The sequence below is a fragment of the Haemaphysalis longicornis genome, unplaced genomic scaffold, assembly GCF_048455015.1.
Source record: "Haemaphysalis longicornis isolate Haplotype H1 unplaced genomic scaffold, Haemaphysalis longicornis Haplotype H1 scaffold_10, whole genome shotgun sequence".
In the NCBI taxonomy this organism is placed as follows: Eukaryota; Metazoa; Arthropoda; class Arachnida; order Ixodida; family Ixodidae; genus Haemaphysalis; species Haemaphysalis longicornis.
This window is the reverse complement of record NW_027526204.1, coordinates 18,868,880-18,887,913: the sequence shown is the minus strand read 5'-3', so window position 1 is coordinate 18,887,913 and position 19,034 is coordinate 18,868,880. Positions and strand designations below refer to the sequence as shown.

Sequence of the window (19,034 nt, the reverse complement as noted above, 5' to 3'; positions counted from 1 at the left end):
TACGTGCAATGAGAAATCGTGCATAATTGTTCCCTCTCAATTCGACTGTGGACAACGCGACGAAAGCCACCACCCTGACGAAAGAGGGGGCCGGCTCGTGGCGGTCTCTTCGGCGGCCTTCGATATGTCACAGCCAAAATTTCTCCTTTTCTCTGCAACGTGGAGGGGTCTATTTTCAGTTAGGTGCAACAAAAAAGGCACAGCTGCCTGCTCGCAAGCACGCGCTCAGGCGGGTAGAGTATTTTTGAAGCATTAAACGTGTGTTGTCGAGTAGTCTAGTTGAAAGGAAAGTATTGAGTTCGTCACTCAAATTCTGTGCACATTCAAAACACAAAAGAAACAAAAATACTGTTTGTACAGGTTCACGCATAAAATAGATTGGTGCACAACTCCGATGGCGGCAAATCGCCACAGGAAATGCAACAAATAAGCCGTGAAGTTCACCAGCAACAGCCAATAGGTCAGCCACTGCACAAATGACGTAACTTCAGCAATGCCAGTGGTGCATAATGACGGAAATTGAAGAGAACGCAGTTGGTTTTTTCACGTCTTTCACAGCGACTTCATGCTCACCGCTTCGTGTGCACGCGTAATACCGTATTTATTCGAATCTAAGCCGATAGTTTTTTTGAAATACTGATATATCAAACTCCAGGGTCGGCTTGGATTCAAGGATTTTGAAATACGCGCCAATTTCCAAGTGAAGTGGTGCACAGCTAGCGCCACCCAGAAAAGAAAGTATTGTAGCCATTACTAGACGAGCCAGTAGCCATTAAGGGCCATAGGCCGCCATTTTGAATTGTGCAGATAGTGACCTGCGTGTTGTGTGGCATTTGGTTTTGACAGCGCGTTTTAAAAGAAAAGTTGTTTTAGCTGCGGAGTTGTCGTCGAACGTTCAAGCCGGGCGGGACTTCGGCGTGGATGAAAAAAATGTCCGTCGTTGGAGGACGCAACGGGAGAGGATATTGCGTGCGCCGCAACGAGGTTGGCAATCTGGCAATCACCGGACCACGAGAATGCCATCACCATGAAATGAAGATGGCATTGGCTGACTTCGTTCAGACGCAGCGAGCAGCTGCCCTTCCAGTAACGACGGAAGTGCTCCAGGCAAAAGCAAGGGAGCTTTTAAGGGAACGAGGCTTATCGCGGGCACACCTCAAAGCCAGTCGGGGCTGGCTACAGAAATTCATGAAGCACTTCGGCTTTAGCCTCCGTCGTCGAACCTCAATTGCCCAGAAGTTGCCCGGTGATTTTGAAGAGAAACTGATTGAGTTCCAGCTCCGCATCTTCATGTTCAATAAACGTGTTTTCTTTTTGTGAACGCTGACCTCGCCTTTTTGTTCGGCCTACATTCGAGGTAAGTTTTTTTTTTTTTCGCGCCTTCGGACTTTCGGGGGTCGGCTTAGAATCGGGGCCGGCCTAGATTCGAATAAATACGGTATTTGGCGCAGGAATTCCTCGCAGTGTAATATAAACGTCACACAGGTTTATTTGCACTGCTCAAAGCGTGTTGCAGGGTCCTGTTAAGTAACTTTCCCTTCGAACACACAGCTACTCTAGCTGTAGGGATACTCCACTCCAATGCAATCAAGCTTGGGAGCAAGGGGACTCCACAGGGTTCAGTCCTTTCCCCATTTCTCTTTAACAGAGCCACGATGGGCTTCCCAAAATACTCGAACAGATTGACAGTCTCGAACACAGCCTCTACGCGAATGATTTCACGCTTTGGGTCAGCAGAAGCAGTGACAGGCAAATTCAGGACATCTTACAACCGGGCATTAAAGGCATTGGAGCTGTACGTAGGTCCCCAGGGCCTCAGCTGCTCATCACAAAAGTCAGAACTGTCACTTTACAGACCCACTAGTAGGGGGAGACGTACAGTCTCGAACCCCCTGGCTGTGAAGAGTTTCGTGCATGGAACGCAACTCATACCCACAGTGTCCAGTGTACGGGCACTCAGTCTCCAAACACAGGCCAATGGACACAACTCAGAAACCATCCTCGTGCTCTAAAAAAGCACGCATTAAACTACTCAACTCATATCGCAAACTGCTGACCAACATCACGGTATGAAAGAGCACAACCTTGTTTAATTAGTAGAAGCCTTTGTCCTCAGTAGGATAACCCACGTCACGCCTTTTCTACACCTCAAGAAGAACGAAGAACTCAAAATTGACGCCCTTATTACATGGGCCTACAAGCAGGCCTTCGGCACCTTGATTACTGCTCTGACCGAATGTTTCAAAGCACTGGAGCTTCACAGTACCCGGAGTGAGCTAATAGAGGCTCAACGGCGGGATCAATGAGAGCGGCTTAGCTACAGCCAGACGGGTCGGCAATTCTCGACTCCCTGGGCATCAACCACCCGCGAACCGGCACTCACACGGTAACAAACAAGACTCTTCGGCTTTGCTACGGAAGCTTGGGCTTCCGTAGCGAAGCCGAAACATGTTTTTTTTTTTTTTTTTTATCATAAGTTTTTAACAGTTTCTTTTGCTCAGTGTCTCCGTTTTTCCACAAGGTACCCTCCCTTGGGTACCGAAGTGCGTGAACAAATTTACATCCCACCGATCCCTAAAAACATGCACCCGGTTCACAATCTGGAACGCAGGCAGGCAAGGTGAGAGCCCTTCACAAACGATTCGGTAATTCAGACGACGTGGTATAACGTCGACGCGGCCGATTACCCGGGTCGTGATGCCATGGCCCTTGCAATAGTCAATCAACACGGCTTTTCCATGAGCTCCGAGGTGGTCCGCATGAGCGAACCAGAGGTGGGTGAAGAGGTGGCCATTGCCTTGGCAATTATGGCCTCCACTAAAATCAAATATGTGGTGAGCGACTCAAAATCTGATATTATAAATTATGCAAGGCAGCGTACCTCTCCAGAAGCGTCTGTAATTCTAAGGACTGGGCTGAACAACATTCAGTGGTCAGGAAAGATATGACTAATATGGGCACCTGCGCACACTGGCCTGGCTGGGAGCAAATGTGTGCACGATGCCGCTCGCTCAAGGATTTTCTGGCTGAGCTGGTGACGACAGCAGCGATCATTCATTTCCCTGTTTGGCCAGGGATCAGCTTGTGCCCTACAGGGACATCACTAATTACTACAGGATAGAGCGGGCCCGTTTTATCTTGATTGTTTTAAAATGATTCTTGCTTAAAACGATTCTTCCTTAAACTCCTGAGCACTTTTTCTTTTTAGAGGGGATGGGAGGGGGAGGAAGGCACCAGCCATCAGGATTGGAGGGGTACCTGCTCTTTCAAGTGATGCTGGTGGCTTCCTATGGTTCCCTCTTTGGCGGGACGATAGTGATTGGTGGTACACCCGTAGCGAGAAACCAGCAAAAGATTTTTAGTTGTCCGGTATGATATGCGTTGAAGATACTACAATAAATTACAAAAACAGGTTGGCCAACAGCAGCAGGTTAAAGATGTCAGGGATAATAAAAGTACTAGTACTTGCAGTGGCAGCAGCTGTTATTGTATGCACTCATGTAAGGGCCGCCCTCCTGTCGGACTGCTTCCTCAATTAGGGTTTTGGAACAGTGATGACGGCTCCACAGATTTCCATTTAGAGGCGCAGAATTCCCAATGTATGGACGTTTTCAACCAATCCATCGTGCCCGTTAAGTTACCGTGCGTGCCAAGATACTGACTGTTTGACCGTAAGTGAACATTGCACTAATTCACGGTCAACTTTCCTCATCAGCGAGCTAGGCCTACTTCCACTGGGGTAGGCTTAGCGACGAGTGCGCACAATGTCAAGCTCCGCCGCCTGCTTGGAGCTTTCGCCGAGCCACCTGGACGAAAACTCAAGCGATGCTGAAGACGTCATGGCTTATCAGACATCCGATGAAGGGGATTACACCGCGGAGAACTCGTCTGCGGGCAATGCAAGCTCGAAATGGATCGACGTCGTCAGTCTGGCCCAACATCGCCGCATGAAGAAAACCGCTCAGCAGCCAGACCTAACCTGGACCAAGCCGGCAATGAAGCATACCGCTCAACCCACCGGGAAGCAGAAACCACCTCCCCTGCCTTTCAACGACTGCAAGCTCGTCATAAGACCCCAGGGCGGCCTGAATCTCGCCAAAGTTAGTCCAACGGAGCTCTCAGAAGTCCTACTCCGGGCAACAAAGCTCACGTGGCGCAAGGCAGACTTCCGTCTTCGCATCGACGGTGTTCAAAATGCGGCAACGGTGAGCACATCCCACCACGAGGCAGCGGAAGTGCTCCACCACCTGAAACAAGTTATGTTTGGAGGGACCATCTACCCAGTCCAACTTTACGGTCTCGCCCCGGACGATTCAGTCAAGGGGGTCATCCACGACATCCCCCTGCACTACTCAAGCCAAGAAATTCTCGAGAACATCTTCCTCCCTGGATTTGTGTTCATCGCCTGTAGAAGGCTCGGAAATTCAACTACAGTAATCGTAACAATCCTGGGAAAAAAGGTGCTGTTCTACGTGTACCACCTGGGAGCTGACGGTTCCTGCCTGCACCATCTGCCACGAACTGGGCCATCGATCCACGGCCTGCCCATGCCCCAACGTGCGGGCGTGCCCCACCTGTGGAACCAGGGACCCGGCTGATGGCCACGTGTGCAAGCCCTGCTGCTCCCTGTGCAAGGGGGAGCACCTCACGGCATCTAAGGGCTGCCCGCAGTGGTTCTGCGAACCGTACGTCAAGCGACAGAAGGAGCTGGCGCAACAATGTGCACCATCCGAGGCTCCGGGGGACCAACAGCAGCCTGCACCATCACGTGGCCGCCGTCGACGGAGACCTAGGAACACCCTGGTCCACCGGAGCTCCTCCTCTTCATCGCGAAGGAACTCTCGATCGCGGTCCCGGTCCCGGTCAAGATCCCGCAGCCGTTCTTCAAGGGGCGGCAGCACCACTAGGCAGGTGAGCTGGGCTAACATCGCTTCTCCCACTGCTTGCACCTTACCTACCGCCAATTTAAATCAGCGCATACCTATTAAGCAGCCGTCATGCCAAAACTGTGAGCGCTTAGAGAGAAAAGTTGACGAGATGTGTGCCGAGTTAGCCGAGCTTCGCAGGAAATGTGAGCAACCCAATCCCGACAAACATAAACGAGCGGTGAAGCGTTTGGCAGAAAGTAGCTCTGCCATGGACACTTCGCCCCAAGCCCCAACGATCACTCCCCCTCCCCTTGCTCAGGAGGCCAGTGCTTGCTCAAGCACGGCGACAATGCCAGGAATACAAGGACAGGCACAGCCAGTTCCTCCTGAGTCAAATGCAAATCCCAGCCCAAGCCCGATAGAGCAAGGAGCCCAGCCCAACTCCATCGAATCTGTTACAACTCTGCTAAACCAAATTAGTGCACAACTCGCCGAACAATGTCGGCAGATCGCTCACTTGAAAGAACTCGTCACACAACAAGGAGCGCAGATTGACGGACAATCAGCCCGTATAGACCAGCAATCGGCAAAAATAGAACAACTCCAGGCCCGAGTAGAGAATATAGAAAGCAGCTCACTCCGCAAGAGGCAATCGCCATATTCCCGATGATCGATAGTTGAAAACCAAGTCCCTCCTTCTGTTAACGATGGGCGCACAAAATAATCGGCAGTGTGATACTACAGTCCTGCAATGGAACTGTAGAGGGTTCAAAAACAAGGCCGGGACGCTCCAGCAATACCTGTCAACTTGGAACCCACCCCCGGGTGTGCTTGTAATTCAAGAAACTAATGTCCCCGCAAAATTACCGGGGTATGTATCACATATAGATCCCACAGGCAAATCTACAGCAACTTTAATTCGAAAATCCATCACATCCATGCAGCACCTTCTTCCTCAAAAAAAGTGTCACCACACGCTCACCTAGCTTATCCCTCGTTCCTCCCAGAACAAGAAGAGCCTGTTCATACTTATTATGTACTGCAAGCCAGCGAAAAAGCAGTCGGGAATTGAAGACACAATCAAAACCGCACTTCAAATTGCTGGCGGTTCCCCAGTCCTCATACTAGGAGACTTTAACGCTGCTCATCAGCTGTGGGGCTATTGCGACAGCAATAAGAGAGGTTTGGAGCTTGTAAAAGCCATAGAAGATCAAGACCTTACAATTATCAATGACTTCAATACTCCCACAAGGACTGGGAACAGTGTGACAAGGAACACATGCCCTGACCTGTCAATCACTCACAGCGTCCAGGAAGCCACCTGGATCAACACAACAGAATCTTTAGGCTCGGATCATGACATTATAAAATACAAGTTAAGGGTATGGACTACAATGCCCGTATTGGTTCGGCACATATCACTGATTGGGACACTTTCCGCGAAATCCGGAAGGAGCGCGAGATTCCATCGCTGGACCTCTCTTATGACCAGTGGGCCGATGAACTCATTCAAGACATGAAGACCTCCACAAAGACTACAACCACTTCTTACCAAATCCCGTACGTCGACTCCAAGCTGTTGCATATTTGGCAAGCACGACACAGCCGTACGCATAGGTGGAAAAAGCAGCGACATAACAGAAAACTCAAGCTGCGCATAGCACAACTTAACAACGAAGCGGCGGAATATGCAAATTTGCTATGCAAGGAAAACTGGCTGACATGTGTGACGGTCTTTGGGGAACACTGTCCACCCAGAAGACATGGCAGTTGCTTCGATGCCTAATTGACCCGCTGAAAAGCAAGGGTGAAAGCAGCCGCACTTTAACTAAAACTCTCACTTCTTATTAAGGCACGACGGAACACCTCATTAGAGATCTTACAACCAAGTACCTCGAGGCCAGGAATGGATCTCCATCTTTACCCCCAATCCCTTGCTCGACCGGGACATCCAACTACATGAGGTTCGAGCAGCCATTGTCGAAAGCAAGCGAGCCAGCACACCTGGGCAAGATAAAATCACTTATAAACTCCTGGCAAACCTCGACGACAGAGCCATGCAAAGCCTCACAGACCATTTTAACTCCTGTTGGCGCTCTGGCAAACTCCCTATCGCCTGGAAAACAGCGGAAGTCCGGATGATCCCTAAACCGGGCAAACCTCCTCACATCGACAACCTGAGGCCGATATCTCTAACTTCGTGTGTGAGCAAAATTTTAGAACGCATCATACTCGTGAGGCTTCAAGAACACTTGGACCACACAGGTCAGATGCCAAACACTATGTACGGATTCCGCAAGCACCTAGGAACACAAGACGTACTAATCCAGCTTAAGGAAGACATCCTAGTTCCAGCCTCCCGCCACTCCCCAAGAGCCATCCTTGCCCTGAACCTCAAGGGGGCATTCGACAACGTGGCACATACTGCAGTCCACAGCGCCTAGCCGGAACGGGATGTTGACAACGAACTTACGACAACATCGGAGACTTCCTCTCGAACCACGTGGCAGTGCTCAGAGTTGGAGACGTCTCCTCAGCCCCTATCCACCTCGGAGACAGGGGGACCCCTGAGGAGTCAGTGTTATCCCCCCTACTTTTCAACCTAGCACTACTCGATCTTCCGAGGCGACTCAACGAGGTTCCTGATATAAAACATGCCGCAGACGACAACAATTTGGACTGGCTCTGATTCACTGGGTGGCCTTCAACACAGCCTTCAACAGGAGGCCGACATTGTTAACCAATATGCCCAGGAATGCTCTATTTCCTGCGCCCCGCAAAAATCAGAGCTACTACTAGTAAGGAAAAAAGCCACCGCCAAGGACTCCAATGACATTCAGATCAAACTGGACGGCCACACTATAAACTTTGCAAACACCTCAAAATTCTCGGGCTAATAATCCAAGCGGATACCAAGAACACTATCCTGGTGAACCACCTTAAGCACTCAGCAGAACAAGTAACGCACATGATTCGCCGAATCTTCAACAGACAGCGCGGCATGAAGGAGCAGGACACAATATGACTCGTGCAAGCATTTGTCATCTCCCGGATAACGTACACAACCCCTTACACAGTCCTATCCAAGCTAGAACTTGAAAAAGTATACATAATCATCTGAAAAGCCTACAAGCAAGATTTGGGATTACCCATGAGTACCTCCACGGCCCGCCTGCTCAGTCTCGGCCTTCACAACACTGCCGAAGAACTTATCGAGGCCCACCTCGCAAGCCACAAACTGCGACGACTAGGCTTCTCCACTGCGGGGCGACTACTGTTGGCTACATATGAATGGCAGGCTCAGGAGAAACAGCAACCGCAGACGCTTCCACCAGAAATCAGAAAGAATGTCTACATCGCCGACCTCCCAAAGAATATGCACCCAGACCATCATGAGGGGAGGAGAAAAGCCAGAGCAGCGGTCCTCGCCAAGCAGTATTCCAAAGAATCCTCAGCAGTGTACACTGATGCCGCCCCATACCAGTGTTACCGAAGAGCAGCGGTTACAGTAGTCACCTCAAGGGATCAACCACTCACCAGTCTCACAATCAAGACCGGTTCCATCCAGGAAGCGGAAGAAGTGGCGATTGCCTTGGCCATAACAGAAACCACCGCGATTACGATAATCACCGATTGTCAAGCGGCATGCAGAAGCTACGCGGCTGGAGCAGTTTCTTCAACAGCACTGCGCCTCCTGAGCAAAACCCCTCCCTCTCGCACGGTCAAAATTGTCTGGACCCCTGCCCACTCCGATCTCCTGGGCAACGACACACCCCATGCATTGGCCCGCGCTCTCACCAACCGGGCCCCAGAGGAGGAGCACAGTCCAACGCCGATTGAGACCTTCCAGGAAATAACTGAATATTATAGAAGGACCTTTCCCCCCGCTCAACGCAGTTTGTCTAAAATGCAGGCAAACACATTAAGACGAATTCAAACAAACACAATCCCAAATCCAGTATGATTAAATCCTCAATACCCCACACAATACTCCTCGGAGTGTGCTTTTTGCGGCAATTCAGTCACCCTCTACCACATCGTCTGGGAGTGCGACCAAAACCCCGACCTTCCCCCCATTCCCAACCCTTCCAGTGGGCGGTGGGAGAGCATGTTGTCCAGCTCGAGCCTCAACGACCAGATGATCTTGGATGACCGAGCGGACAGAGCCAGGACAGCCCATGGACTTCCGGACTAGGAAACTAGGAAGCCCCCCCACAATTTATTTTTGCTCATTAAAGTTTCTTCTCTCTCTCTCTCTCTCCTCAATTAGGAGTAATCTTGGAAAAAAAATTCGAAATGTCCCACCGGAAGCCAAAGTGAGTTCTGTTCCTGCTAGATTACGCTGTCAATGCACCTCAGGCCGGTGTCATTGCTTCTTTGTGTGGCGAGTTGTGCATGCTGTGGTGCAGTGTTTTCAGCGAGAATCGGAAGCATTGCACTTCCAAAGAGAAGAACCCTGTTTGCACCAGTATCTAGCTGTTGTCTTAAATACATACAATAAATTCCTCACGGGAACTCCTTGTGGTGACAACATATGGCAAAACAAAAGCTTTCTGCGGCTGCTGTAATGCATAGCATGAGGGCGCATCTTGGCTGTTCTGGTGCATAAAATCATTCACTGCACTTAAAAGGGCAAGTAATCAAATACACCATGCACAGCAAGCAAGCAGCTAGACGCAAGTCTGACATGGATGAAAACCCATACAGTACTGGGTCCAACAGAAGGAAGACGTTGCCACGACCAAAAGTTCCATTTTTGAGGGCAATAAGGATGTTTCCCTGCGGATGCCTGGTGCAACCAGGAGAAGCCAAAAGGCGTTCCGTGCAAAGTACTGCAAGTTCCCTAAACTGGAAAAACATTTTGCTATGTTATCAGCTCACTGACAAAGCGACGGCTATGCCTCATCAGAGATATGTGTGACAGCAGTCAGCAGGGCAGAATTTAGGGCAAACTGGCGTTGGGAAACATGGTTCACAAACTCTGAAAAGCTCTGCATCTGCTGCCCAACCGTGGCATGCCAAAGAGTAAAATGTGCTTCGAAACGCCAAAAAAACGAAGGCCAGCTGCTTACTGAAGTTCCTTCACTCCAAGAGGAGGGAGCATGAACCTGACTTTTCCCAAATTGATGATGGGGACTGTAGAAAAGGACAAAGCGGGCGTGAGCACGCACCACGATCATCATCGGGAGTTGTTCGAGGACAGCCAATAAAGAAACACGTATCGCTCCGTCTAGGGCTCTGGGCCGTGACTCGCGGTAGCTTCCGCGACATCTTTGGTGCCGAAACCCGGGAACGAACCAGGGATCTTTAACCTACGTCGAAGGTCCCTGGTTCGTTCCCGGGTTACGGCACCAAAAATATTGAGGAACTAGACCCGCGCCATGGCTCTGCTGAGAACACCTCTTTAATCCTCTTCTTTTCTCCTCATGATGATGATGTCTACTTTGGCAAGCAGTCTTCCTTCTTTTCGCAACAGGGACAAAACTTCCGCACGATTTGATGCACGAGAAAACACCATAGTTGTCTGATTGATTTATTGTGGAGTTTAACACTTCAAGGCCACACCTGGGCTCTGGGGGGCTCCGGATTAATTTAGACCACCTGCGAATCTTTAACGAGCGTAGAAACCTCGAAAACACAGGCGTTTTTGCTTTTCGCCTCCATCAGAAGAGCGACCACCGCGGCTGGGATTGAACCCACATCCTTGGGCTCAGCAGCATGATGTAGCCACTGAGCCACATCGGTGGGTAACACCACCACAGTTCAATTTAAAGGCACAACATGATTCTCTGGGCACACAACTGGCGCAGATCAAGACAGATGCTCCCTAATGGATCAAGGCAGCCGCAGAAAGCTTTCACCATATGTTGTTGTCGGAAGGAACACTCTGAAAAAAGGAATTTTCTCAGCGGATGATAGTACGCGTACAAGACAAGGGCTGGATGTGTGTACAAAGACAACAGATGCGGAAGCCTTCTTTGACAAAAAGCCTTCCTAGTGTTTTGACAGGTTCAGAGGTCACTTTGCGAACTGCACTAAAGGAGTCCCGACACGAAATTTTCGCGTTATATTTTTTTCAGTGCAGTGAGTGCCTACCAGCTCCCTTATCAGAGAATGCCACATTAGATGGTCGATCACGGCGTAAATAATCATCTACAGCCTCATTTATTTGCGTCAGTTTCGGTTTCAATGAAACAAACACCGAGGCGGCCACCATGACAGGAAAGCGCACCTGATGTTGCTGTTCCCGTTGCACTGCAACAGTTCTGGACGCACTTGCACGTCCAGGCGGCTGTGGTTGCACGTGCCCAGGCAGCGTGACGCCAGTCCTAAAACTGCAACATGATGTTCAATGCAAAGCAGCATGCGCCAGCAGCAGCCAGCACTTCGGCTACATCCCAGGTGCCCTGACGTCAGCAGTTTGCGGTGAGAAGCAGGTCGCGTCAAGGATGGCGCCGCGCTGGTGCCAATTTTGAATGGGTATCCCTTCAGGGGTTTAAAGGGACAGAGAACCGATTTTTGTCAAGTGTATGTTCTCTATCCCAAATGAAAGGGCATCCCTTAAAGCACCTCAACGAGAAACGGTTTTGCTAATAACGCCCTAGAACTTTTTAATCGAAATTTTTACATCTACGAGCCGTATGCGTTTTTCCAAAAATAATGCTGACAACCATGACATAAAGTACTGCGGCAACATACTTTTGTCTGTATGCGAGATGAAAAGCGATATTTGAAAACATTCCCAGCTGAAAAACGTGTCAATCGCAGGCTTTCTTATTCATTTATGTGTTTTTGAATTCCCTAGTCTATTTTGCACGAAGGCGCCATCTGTTGGAATGGATGATAGGTAAAACCTAGCTTCACGTTGTGGAAGTCGGCAGTTCGATTGTTCTGTGGCACGTCCTTTTTTTTTTAAGCTGCTGTTGGCGTATTTGGAAACTGAAATCAAATGTTTTGGCAGAAGAAACGCCCCTGAATCAGGCAGAGTCGTCGAAGCTCCTTCAATGGGTCTGCTTACTGAATGCTGCCGTTGATTCTGGGCATGGAGGCTCAGATAGCCAAACTGAGAGCAACCAAGCGGCGGCAGACAGCATGTCTTAACAATTTGCTAAATTATGTTTAACACATACAATTTAAACTTATACAAGTAACTGTGTTAAGTGGCTTTCAATAAGATTAAATGTTTCAGCAGTTACAGTAGCTGCTGAATTTGCAGGTCATGTCACCGAAACATGTAATGTAGAATCAAGTTTCTACACTACGAACCGCCAGCCTTCCGATTTCAGAAAGTTTGGTACCAAATTAAAATTATTTCCACCAAATTGTTTATAAATTGCTAGTGCTTACCAGGCTATATAAAATGCTAGCTTTCATATGAGCTAAAGAACATATATGCCACAAAAATTGGTGGTCCGTCCCTTTCAAATTCTTTTAAAATATGTTCTACTGAGCGGTTACAGTTGAAATATTGTGGGAGGTGCGTCCATATACAAAGGAAGGTTTTCACGTAGTTATCTCAGCTTTGAAATTTCGTGTCAGTACTCCCTCAGTACTCGAACCTTCAGTCCTTACTTCTTACTTTAGGTCCTTCAGTCAGTACTAGGACCAGTTTCCCATTACTGGAATAGACTTCACCACAATCTTTGGGGCAATGATAAGTGTACTGCAGCCTCTCACTGTAAGCACTACCCAGCCGCTTAAAGCAAAACTCCAATAGATGGCTGCAGGTCATCATGAGAAGACCCTTTGAAGGCAGCTGATGAAGACATCGCTACAACAAGCGTGTGAATGGGGTTCAAGTGCGCAATGTTAGCTGACACCGTTGCGAAAACCTGAGCGCGGCTGAGACCTCCAACTATGGCATACGTGGCACTCAGAACAATTGCATCTGGGAGGATGCCGGTGAGGTGACCTCTTTGGGAGCAATGAAAGCGAATGAAGAATTGAGGCATAATAAAACCCTTCATTGCAGGCCATCTGAGGTTCCCTTTCCTTAACCCCCCTTTAGTGCAGAAACATATGAAGCTTTATTGGGCCATCATTGGCCTGATTCAAGTAACAGCCACAGCCAGCCAAGATACTACAAAAAAAGTGTGGCCTTTTGACATACATAGTACACACAGTATTAGAGCATAACCACCAAAAGTTTAAAAGCAGTGGTTAAGCATGATTTTGAAACAGCGGTAAGACAGGTGTAAAATAAACACATTTGACTGAATACATTTCTTTTTAGGTTTCAAACTTTGGCTAGCCAGCATGTTCAAAATGGCTGCCCCCACATATGCATGGTGTGCTGTTTGAATTTTGGTTTCAGCCTTGGTTTACAAGCGTGGTCGAAGGATTTATGAGGGTGAATGTGAAAGCTATGATCCCATCTAACCACAAGTGCATATATGAACGACACCCTGTAGCAGGTGCCACAAGATACCTAGCATGACTGGTGAGTCATTATCGTATCTACCTGAATCTAACGTGCACCTTTTTTTTTTTCCAGAAAAATAGGTCCGAAATTTCCATATCCATTACTACTGAGTACCACCAAAAACTGCAGTAAGATACTGCTATCGACAGTTCAAAATGGCCCCCACATTATGTGCTAAAAGCGTAGCCAGCACTTCAGAGTCTAGGCAGGTCTTCCAGGTTCAGCATAGGTAGTCTGTTTTTTTTTTTTGCGTTCTCATGTTATCACCACTGAAGTTCCTCCGACTGACTGTTCAAAGACACGGTGAGTTCATCACGATGCTCCCTTTAAAAGAAAAGTAATGTTGTATGCAGAGAGTGATAGCAATCCGGCCACATCACGCGCACTTAGTGTTCTGGAAACTTGCATGCAGAACTGTTGCAAGCAGAAAGACAGGATTTTGGCAAGCGAGGCAATGCAGAAAAGATTCAGTAGACCAAAGAAGGGCCAATTTCCAGAAATAGAAGAACCGCTTATGGGATACATGAGGCAGCAACGAGCAACAGAGAGACGTCCAATGACAGAGTGGCCGAAAATTTGGGCGATTTAGCTACACCCCTGCAGCAAGGATTAATTCGCAGAGAGTTCAAGGCCAGCAGGTGCTCGGTAGCAAACTCCATGAAAGCAGAGGCTTTTTGCTTCACCGGCAGATAGGCATATGTCAGAAGTTGTTGCTGCACTTTGAAAAAAAACTGGACGAAGCTTTTCAGCAGTATGCGTTGAATTTGCGCTGCGAGAACAAATACCAGTTCGAGCAAAGCGAAAATGCGAACCAAACGCCGCTATACTTCCACAAGCTTGCCACCGCAATCATGGGAAAAGAATGTGCAAAGTTCACATGTTGCATTCTGACCACAAAAAAAACTAGTCACGGAAATGCTTTGCTGCATTGGGGACGGGCAAAAACTGCCTCTCTATCTCATATTTAAGAGCAATATGTTCCCAACAGAAATCATGTTCCACAGTAGAGTGATCGCACAGGCAAATGAGAAGGGGTAGATGACCCTGAACTTGGTTGCCGACTGGATCGGCCATGCGTGGCGGAAAAGACCCAGTGCACAAGATGTTCATTCTCGGCACATTCAGCTCCCACTTCGACAAGTGCATCAAAGACAAGCTCGTCACATGCAACACAAACCCTGTTGTGGCACCTTAAGGCGTGCCATCTCATTTGCAGCTACTGGATGTTTCCCTGAATAAGCCAGTGAAAGACCGGATTTTGGCACTGCACACTGAATGGCTTGTTGATTGCTGCCACGAACTCATACTCACGCCTACCAACAAAATCACGTGTGCCTCACTGCAAGACTTCACCGGATGGGCCAAAGATGCCTGGTACATGACCCTGCCCACTTTGATTAGTAAGGCGTTCAAAAAGTGCAGGATTTCAAGAGCTAAGAATGGCGTCAAAGACGGGATGCTTTGAGCCGTTGAGGGCAATAAGGAGTCATTCGACACTGACAATGAGTGATGATACGTACCACTACATGGGCATTGCCCTGAACCATCATCATGGTGACTATCTTGCCAGTGACAACCAGTGCTGTTCATTTCGTCACAACACTAACAGATTTGACATAAACCTTCAATGCACCAATTCAGAAAAAGTTGCATTTTTTTATCAAAGCACGAAAATCTAGAGTGCGCTATTATGAAGGACACAGTGTTCTTTGTTTTTTCCGGACCACAAGAAACATGCGGGCATTGCAATCGAGAGTGTGTTACATTCCCCTATACAGAATAAACTGGCCACCTAATTTACAGATTATTGGCCTATCTAAAACAAGATTACAGCAGAACACACGTCCACTTGTTCAACACTCTATTGTCTCGGTTTGTGTCTTGCTTTTCTGCACCACGAAAACAATGAAAGCAGGTGGATGAGACAGATGCCACCTTTATTACTGACTTTTCAACACAGTGCCACCTCTCACCGAATATAAAAAAAGTGAAACCAGTTATGACCGATGTGGTCTGCTAGTTCAAACAACAGGTGAGCCAGCCTTTAGCGTCCCCTAACAGCGACACCGAGAATTCTACCTTCTGTTCAGTGTTTTGCTCCCCACAAAAAAGCCAAATGCTGTAATTTGTTCAATTTACATCTGCACAGGGAATTGGAAGGAATGGAAAGGGCTGCTGAGACACTGCAGTAGTGGGAATGGTATGAGCTTCTACACCGAAGGGAGTGAAAAGAGGAAAACTAGCAGAAATAACCATCCTAGGGAGTGGTATTGGATAGAATGACACCCCTATTCTCCAAATTACGCTTAGCAAACTCCTATTGTACAACAGTTTGGTAAGTGTTGGGGCACACTACTGAAATCTGTAAGAACCTGAAATGCTGTCAAATATAACGAAAGCATCTACATCCAGCTAACCTCGGCCAGCTTACATTTTTCAACACATGGTGATTGGCTTTGTCCAGAATACTCACCTGTACAGATTTAAGCTGGGCCCTGCCAGCACAGACGGGACAAATTCTACCACACAAAAGCCCATCACCCTTTGTCCACCTGCACCACTTCACCATCCTCGTGCACTCGGAAGAGTGTTGATGACTGCCTATTGGGTTGGCTAGATATGAAGAAGCAGCGCTATCGTTGCGCCCCAAATGACACTGCGGCCTACCTGTGGTCGCTAGAGTAGGGACAGAAGCGGCAGGTGTACATTCCCGGTCCTTGCTGAGCAGACTGTCGAGGAGATGACTGGCCACTGGTAGGTGCGTTCAGGAACGTCAGTGCAGAGGGGTTTCCATCGCTTGGCTCCCCTGAATCGAGGGATGATAAGACAAAAAAGCTCTAACATAGAAAAGGCTCGAAAAAGACGACGCCAGAGAATAGGAACGAACAGGACAGCGCGCTACTAGCAGCTGGCACTTTGATGTATTAGTACTAACTTACCCAACTTCCAATCACGATAAAATTAGGTGTAATCAGCTGCAGAAAGCAAGAGTGCGGAAACAGTTTAGAAGCTGAAATAAGTACCAGCACTCAACATTATGACCACACGGTTATTTGGGTGGTCAAATACCACAAACGCATGATTCACAAAGTGCATAAAAAAATTTTCTGTACAGGAAACTTTGTTGTTAGAAAAGAATGGGGGCACCTGTAGTTACACTTCCAATGGAAGTTTATTCAAAAAAGAAAACAAACGTGCACTAATGCACAAAAATCTGTTCTTCATGGCACTAAATTGTGCCAGTATATAAAGGCTAGGTCCAATAAGGGGCTCTTGCTATTTATGAGAGTTTCTTCCCTGCAAAACATTGGCAGTCACAGAAAGCATTGGTGTTGCCTTATGAACCCATCAAACTGCCGCTGTGACCTTTGCACCTTCCAAATAGCATGCTCACAGCAACCCACAAACAAGTACTTTTTTATCTTCTCTGTACTTTTTCTGTCTTACCATGGAACAATGCGAACTTGGTGGCGTTATTCTGCACAAAAAGATACACTTCAGGGGAATGCAGCGTTATTAGCTGGGCGTCACTAGCACATTACTCAACTGCGTGAACAAAACGATGTCCCAAAATCCCTATGAAGAATCCCTATGATGTCCCTATGAAGAAAAAGCCAATCAGGCACTTGGAAAGAACTTTGTTCCATTTGAGGGCCGTAAGACAAAAATGAAAAAAGAGGCTTTAGTTTTGTGTGAAGTATTGAATTTACCTCACCTCGGAAAGAACATTGGGCTAGCTAAAAATGAGGGTTTAAAAATATTCTTTTCAGGCAAAAGAGGTTCGCCGCTAGGGGGCCGACACGGCCGGTTCGGTTTCGTATGGGCTCCCGCTCTGTGTTCCCGCTACAGCGAACCAAGGCAACTGACCTTGCGACCACTGCCAACTCATTCCTGGCGTGCTAAGCAACATTTTGACACTTCGTGGACCCTTATCGACCATCTGGAAGACCGACAGCCGCCCCGCAAGCTCGCCACCATGCCGCTGCCTTGCTAGGCCTCTGATCAGGCCTAGTGAGCCGAGCGATTTTGCGCCGAATGCGCTGGAAGGCGCGCTGACTTCACAACCGACCATGACAGCGCCAACCATCAACATGGAGTGCCAATTTGACAGCCTCAGCGGACGCACTCTACCACCTGACAACCCATGGGAGCACGTTATCCGCGCGAAAATCAAAGCAACGACGGGCCAGGCTCCTACCCCCCCCCCCGCGAACTGGTGCGCCCAACTCTAATCTGCCCGCTCAAGTGCCCCTGCCACGACTGCCGCAAGAGAACTACACGGTTATCTACCGCCTACGCTCGGGCCTCAACATAGCCAAGTGGACCCCCCGCACTTAAGAGTCTTGCAACGGCAAGTAACCTTCCCCGCCAAAGTTTTCTCAACGAGATGATAGTGCAAGCACAGCCCCGAAACAACCTTCTTGTGGCTAGCACCGCCAACGCACATTTTTCGCTCACCCTGAGCCCGATACCTGTCATGGTGTCATACACGGTCTAGAGGAAGGAACGACCCCAGAAGTTCTCCAAGAACTCTTAGCAGCGAACAAGCCGCTACTGCTTCATGCGTGCATGATGGGCCGCACTACATCCGCACTGCTAACATTCAACGGAAGCAAGGTCCCGTTCTACGTGCACGTAGGCTGCATTCTCCACCGCTGCCAACCTTTCCGACGGACTGTTCAAGTGTGCTGCCTCTGCGGGGACATCGGCCACCGCAGGGACATCTGCCCGCATCCGGACTCCATGAAGTGTTCATCCTGTGGCCTTGCCGATCCTACAGATCAAGATAAGTGCGCGCCGATGTGTAAACTGTGCCAACAACCTCATCTAACGGCCGGCAAGGACTGCCCGAAACGCCTCGTCCCCAACCGCCCAGCCCCCAAGCAACGCTTCACACCCCGTTCTTCCACCATGCGTCCGAGCACCACCAACCCAGCAGTCCACTCCAGGTAGGCTGGTCCACTATTGTGCCGCAACCCCCCCCCCCCCCCCCCCCCACTAAGGACTTCCCACCCCTCCCCTCGGCACCCAGACTTCCTCCCCCCATCCCTCCCCAATCAACCACCCAACCACCCTTCTCCGAGCCCACATTCCTTCCTTCCCTAACCAAACTCCTCGAAAGCATTCAACGCCAGCAAACAGAAATTATGGCTCGCTTAGAAGCAAAGCGGCCAACACCCCAGCCCCCTCCTCTACAGCTCCAGCTTCCCCCAGACACCAGATAACCTCGCTCCCCTATCCATCCCAACCGAGATATTCAAATCACTGGTAAACGAGCAACTTCAGACACAAGTTCTTCCCACTGTCAAGCAACGTTTCGACGTCGCCCTAACCGAACTCAATAAACAAATCACGAATTCAACGGCAACAATTAAGCGACTCACTGACGCCCTGACCTCCCGCCTCAACACTCTAGAAAAAGCCCTCTCCACAACACCCTGTACCACTACTCCATAAACCAAGGAAGTCAAACTGTCCCCCGCACGCAACGATTACTCAGTAACAATGGACACAGCCCTCGCGGAAGATAATGCCTAACCCTTCTCAGCTGCACATCTACCAGTGGAACTGCAGGTCCCTCAATAGCAAAAAAGCGCAACTAAACCTTTACATCGCACCCGAGCCGCCCGACGTTATTGCGCTACAAGAAGTGGATACCCCAAAACCCGAGCTTCGCGGCTATTGCTCGTATACACAAGACCCAGGCCACCGAACAGCTGTTCTAGTAGCGCAGCATATTACTG

General features: G+C 48.9%; 1 protein-coding gene across 7 annotated transcripts in view; it reads right to left on the bottom strand.

Annotated features, from left to right (window-relative positions):
- The window catches only part of LOC144158257 (uncharacterized), a 67,418-nt gene that overhangs the window by 27,224 nt on the left and 21,160 nt on the right, over positions 1 to 19,034 (bottom strand). For all 7 annotated transcript variants that reach the window (XM_077689003.1, XM_077689005.1, XM_077689006.1 and 4 more), the window contains one exon: positions 15,958 to 16,096. In XM_077689003.1, coding sequence (XP_077545129.1) covers positions 15,958 to 16,096 — 139 coding nt within the window. The remainder of the gene's footprint in view (positions 1 to 15,957; positions 16,097 to 19,034) is intronic.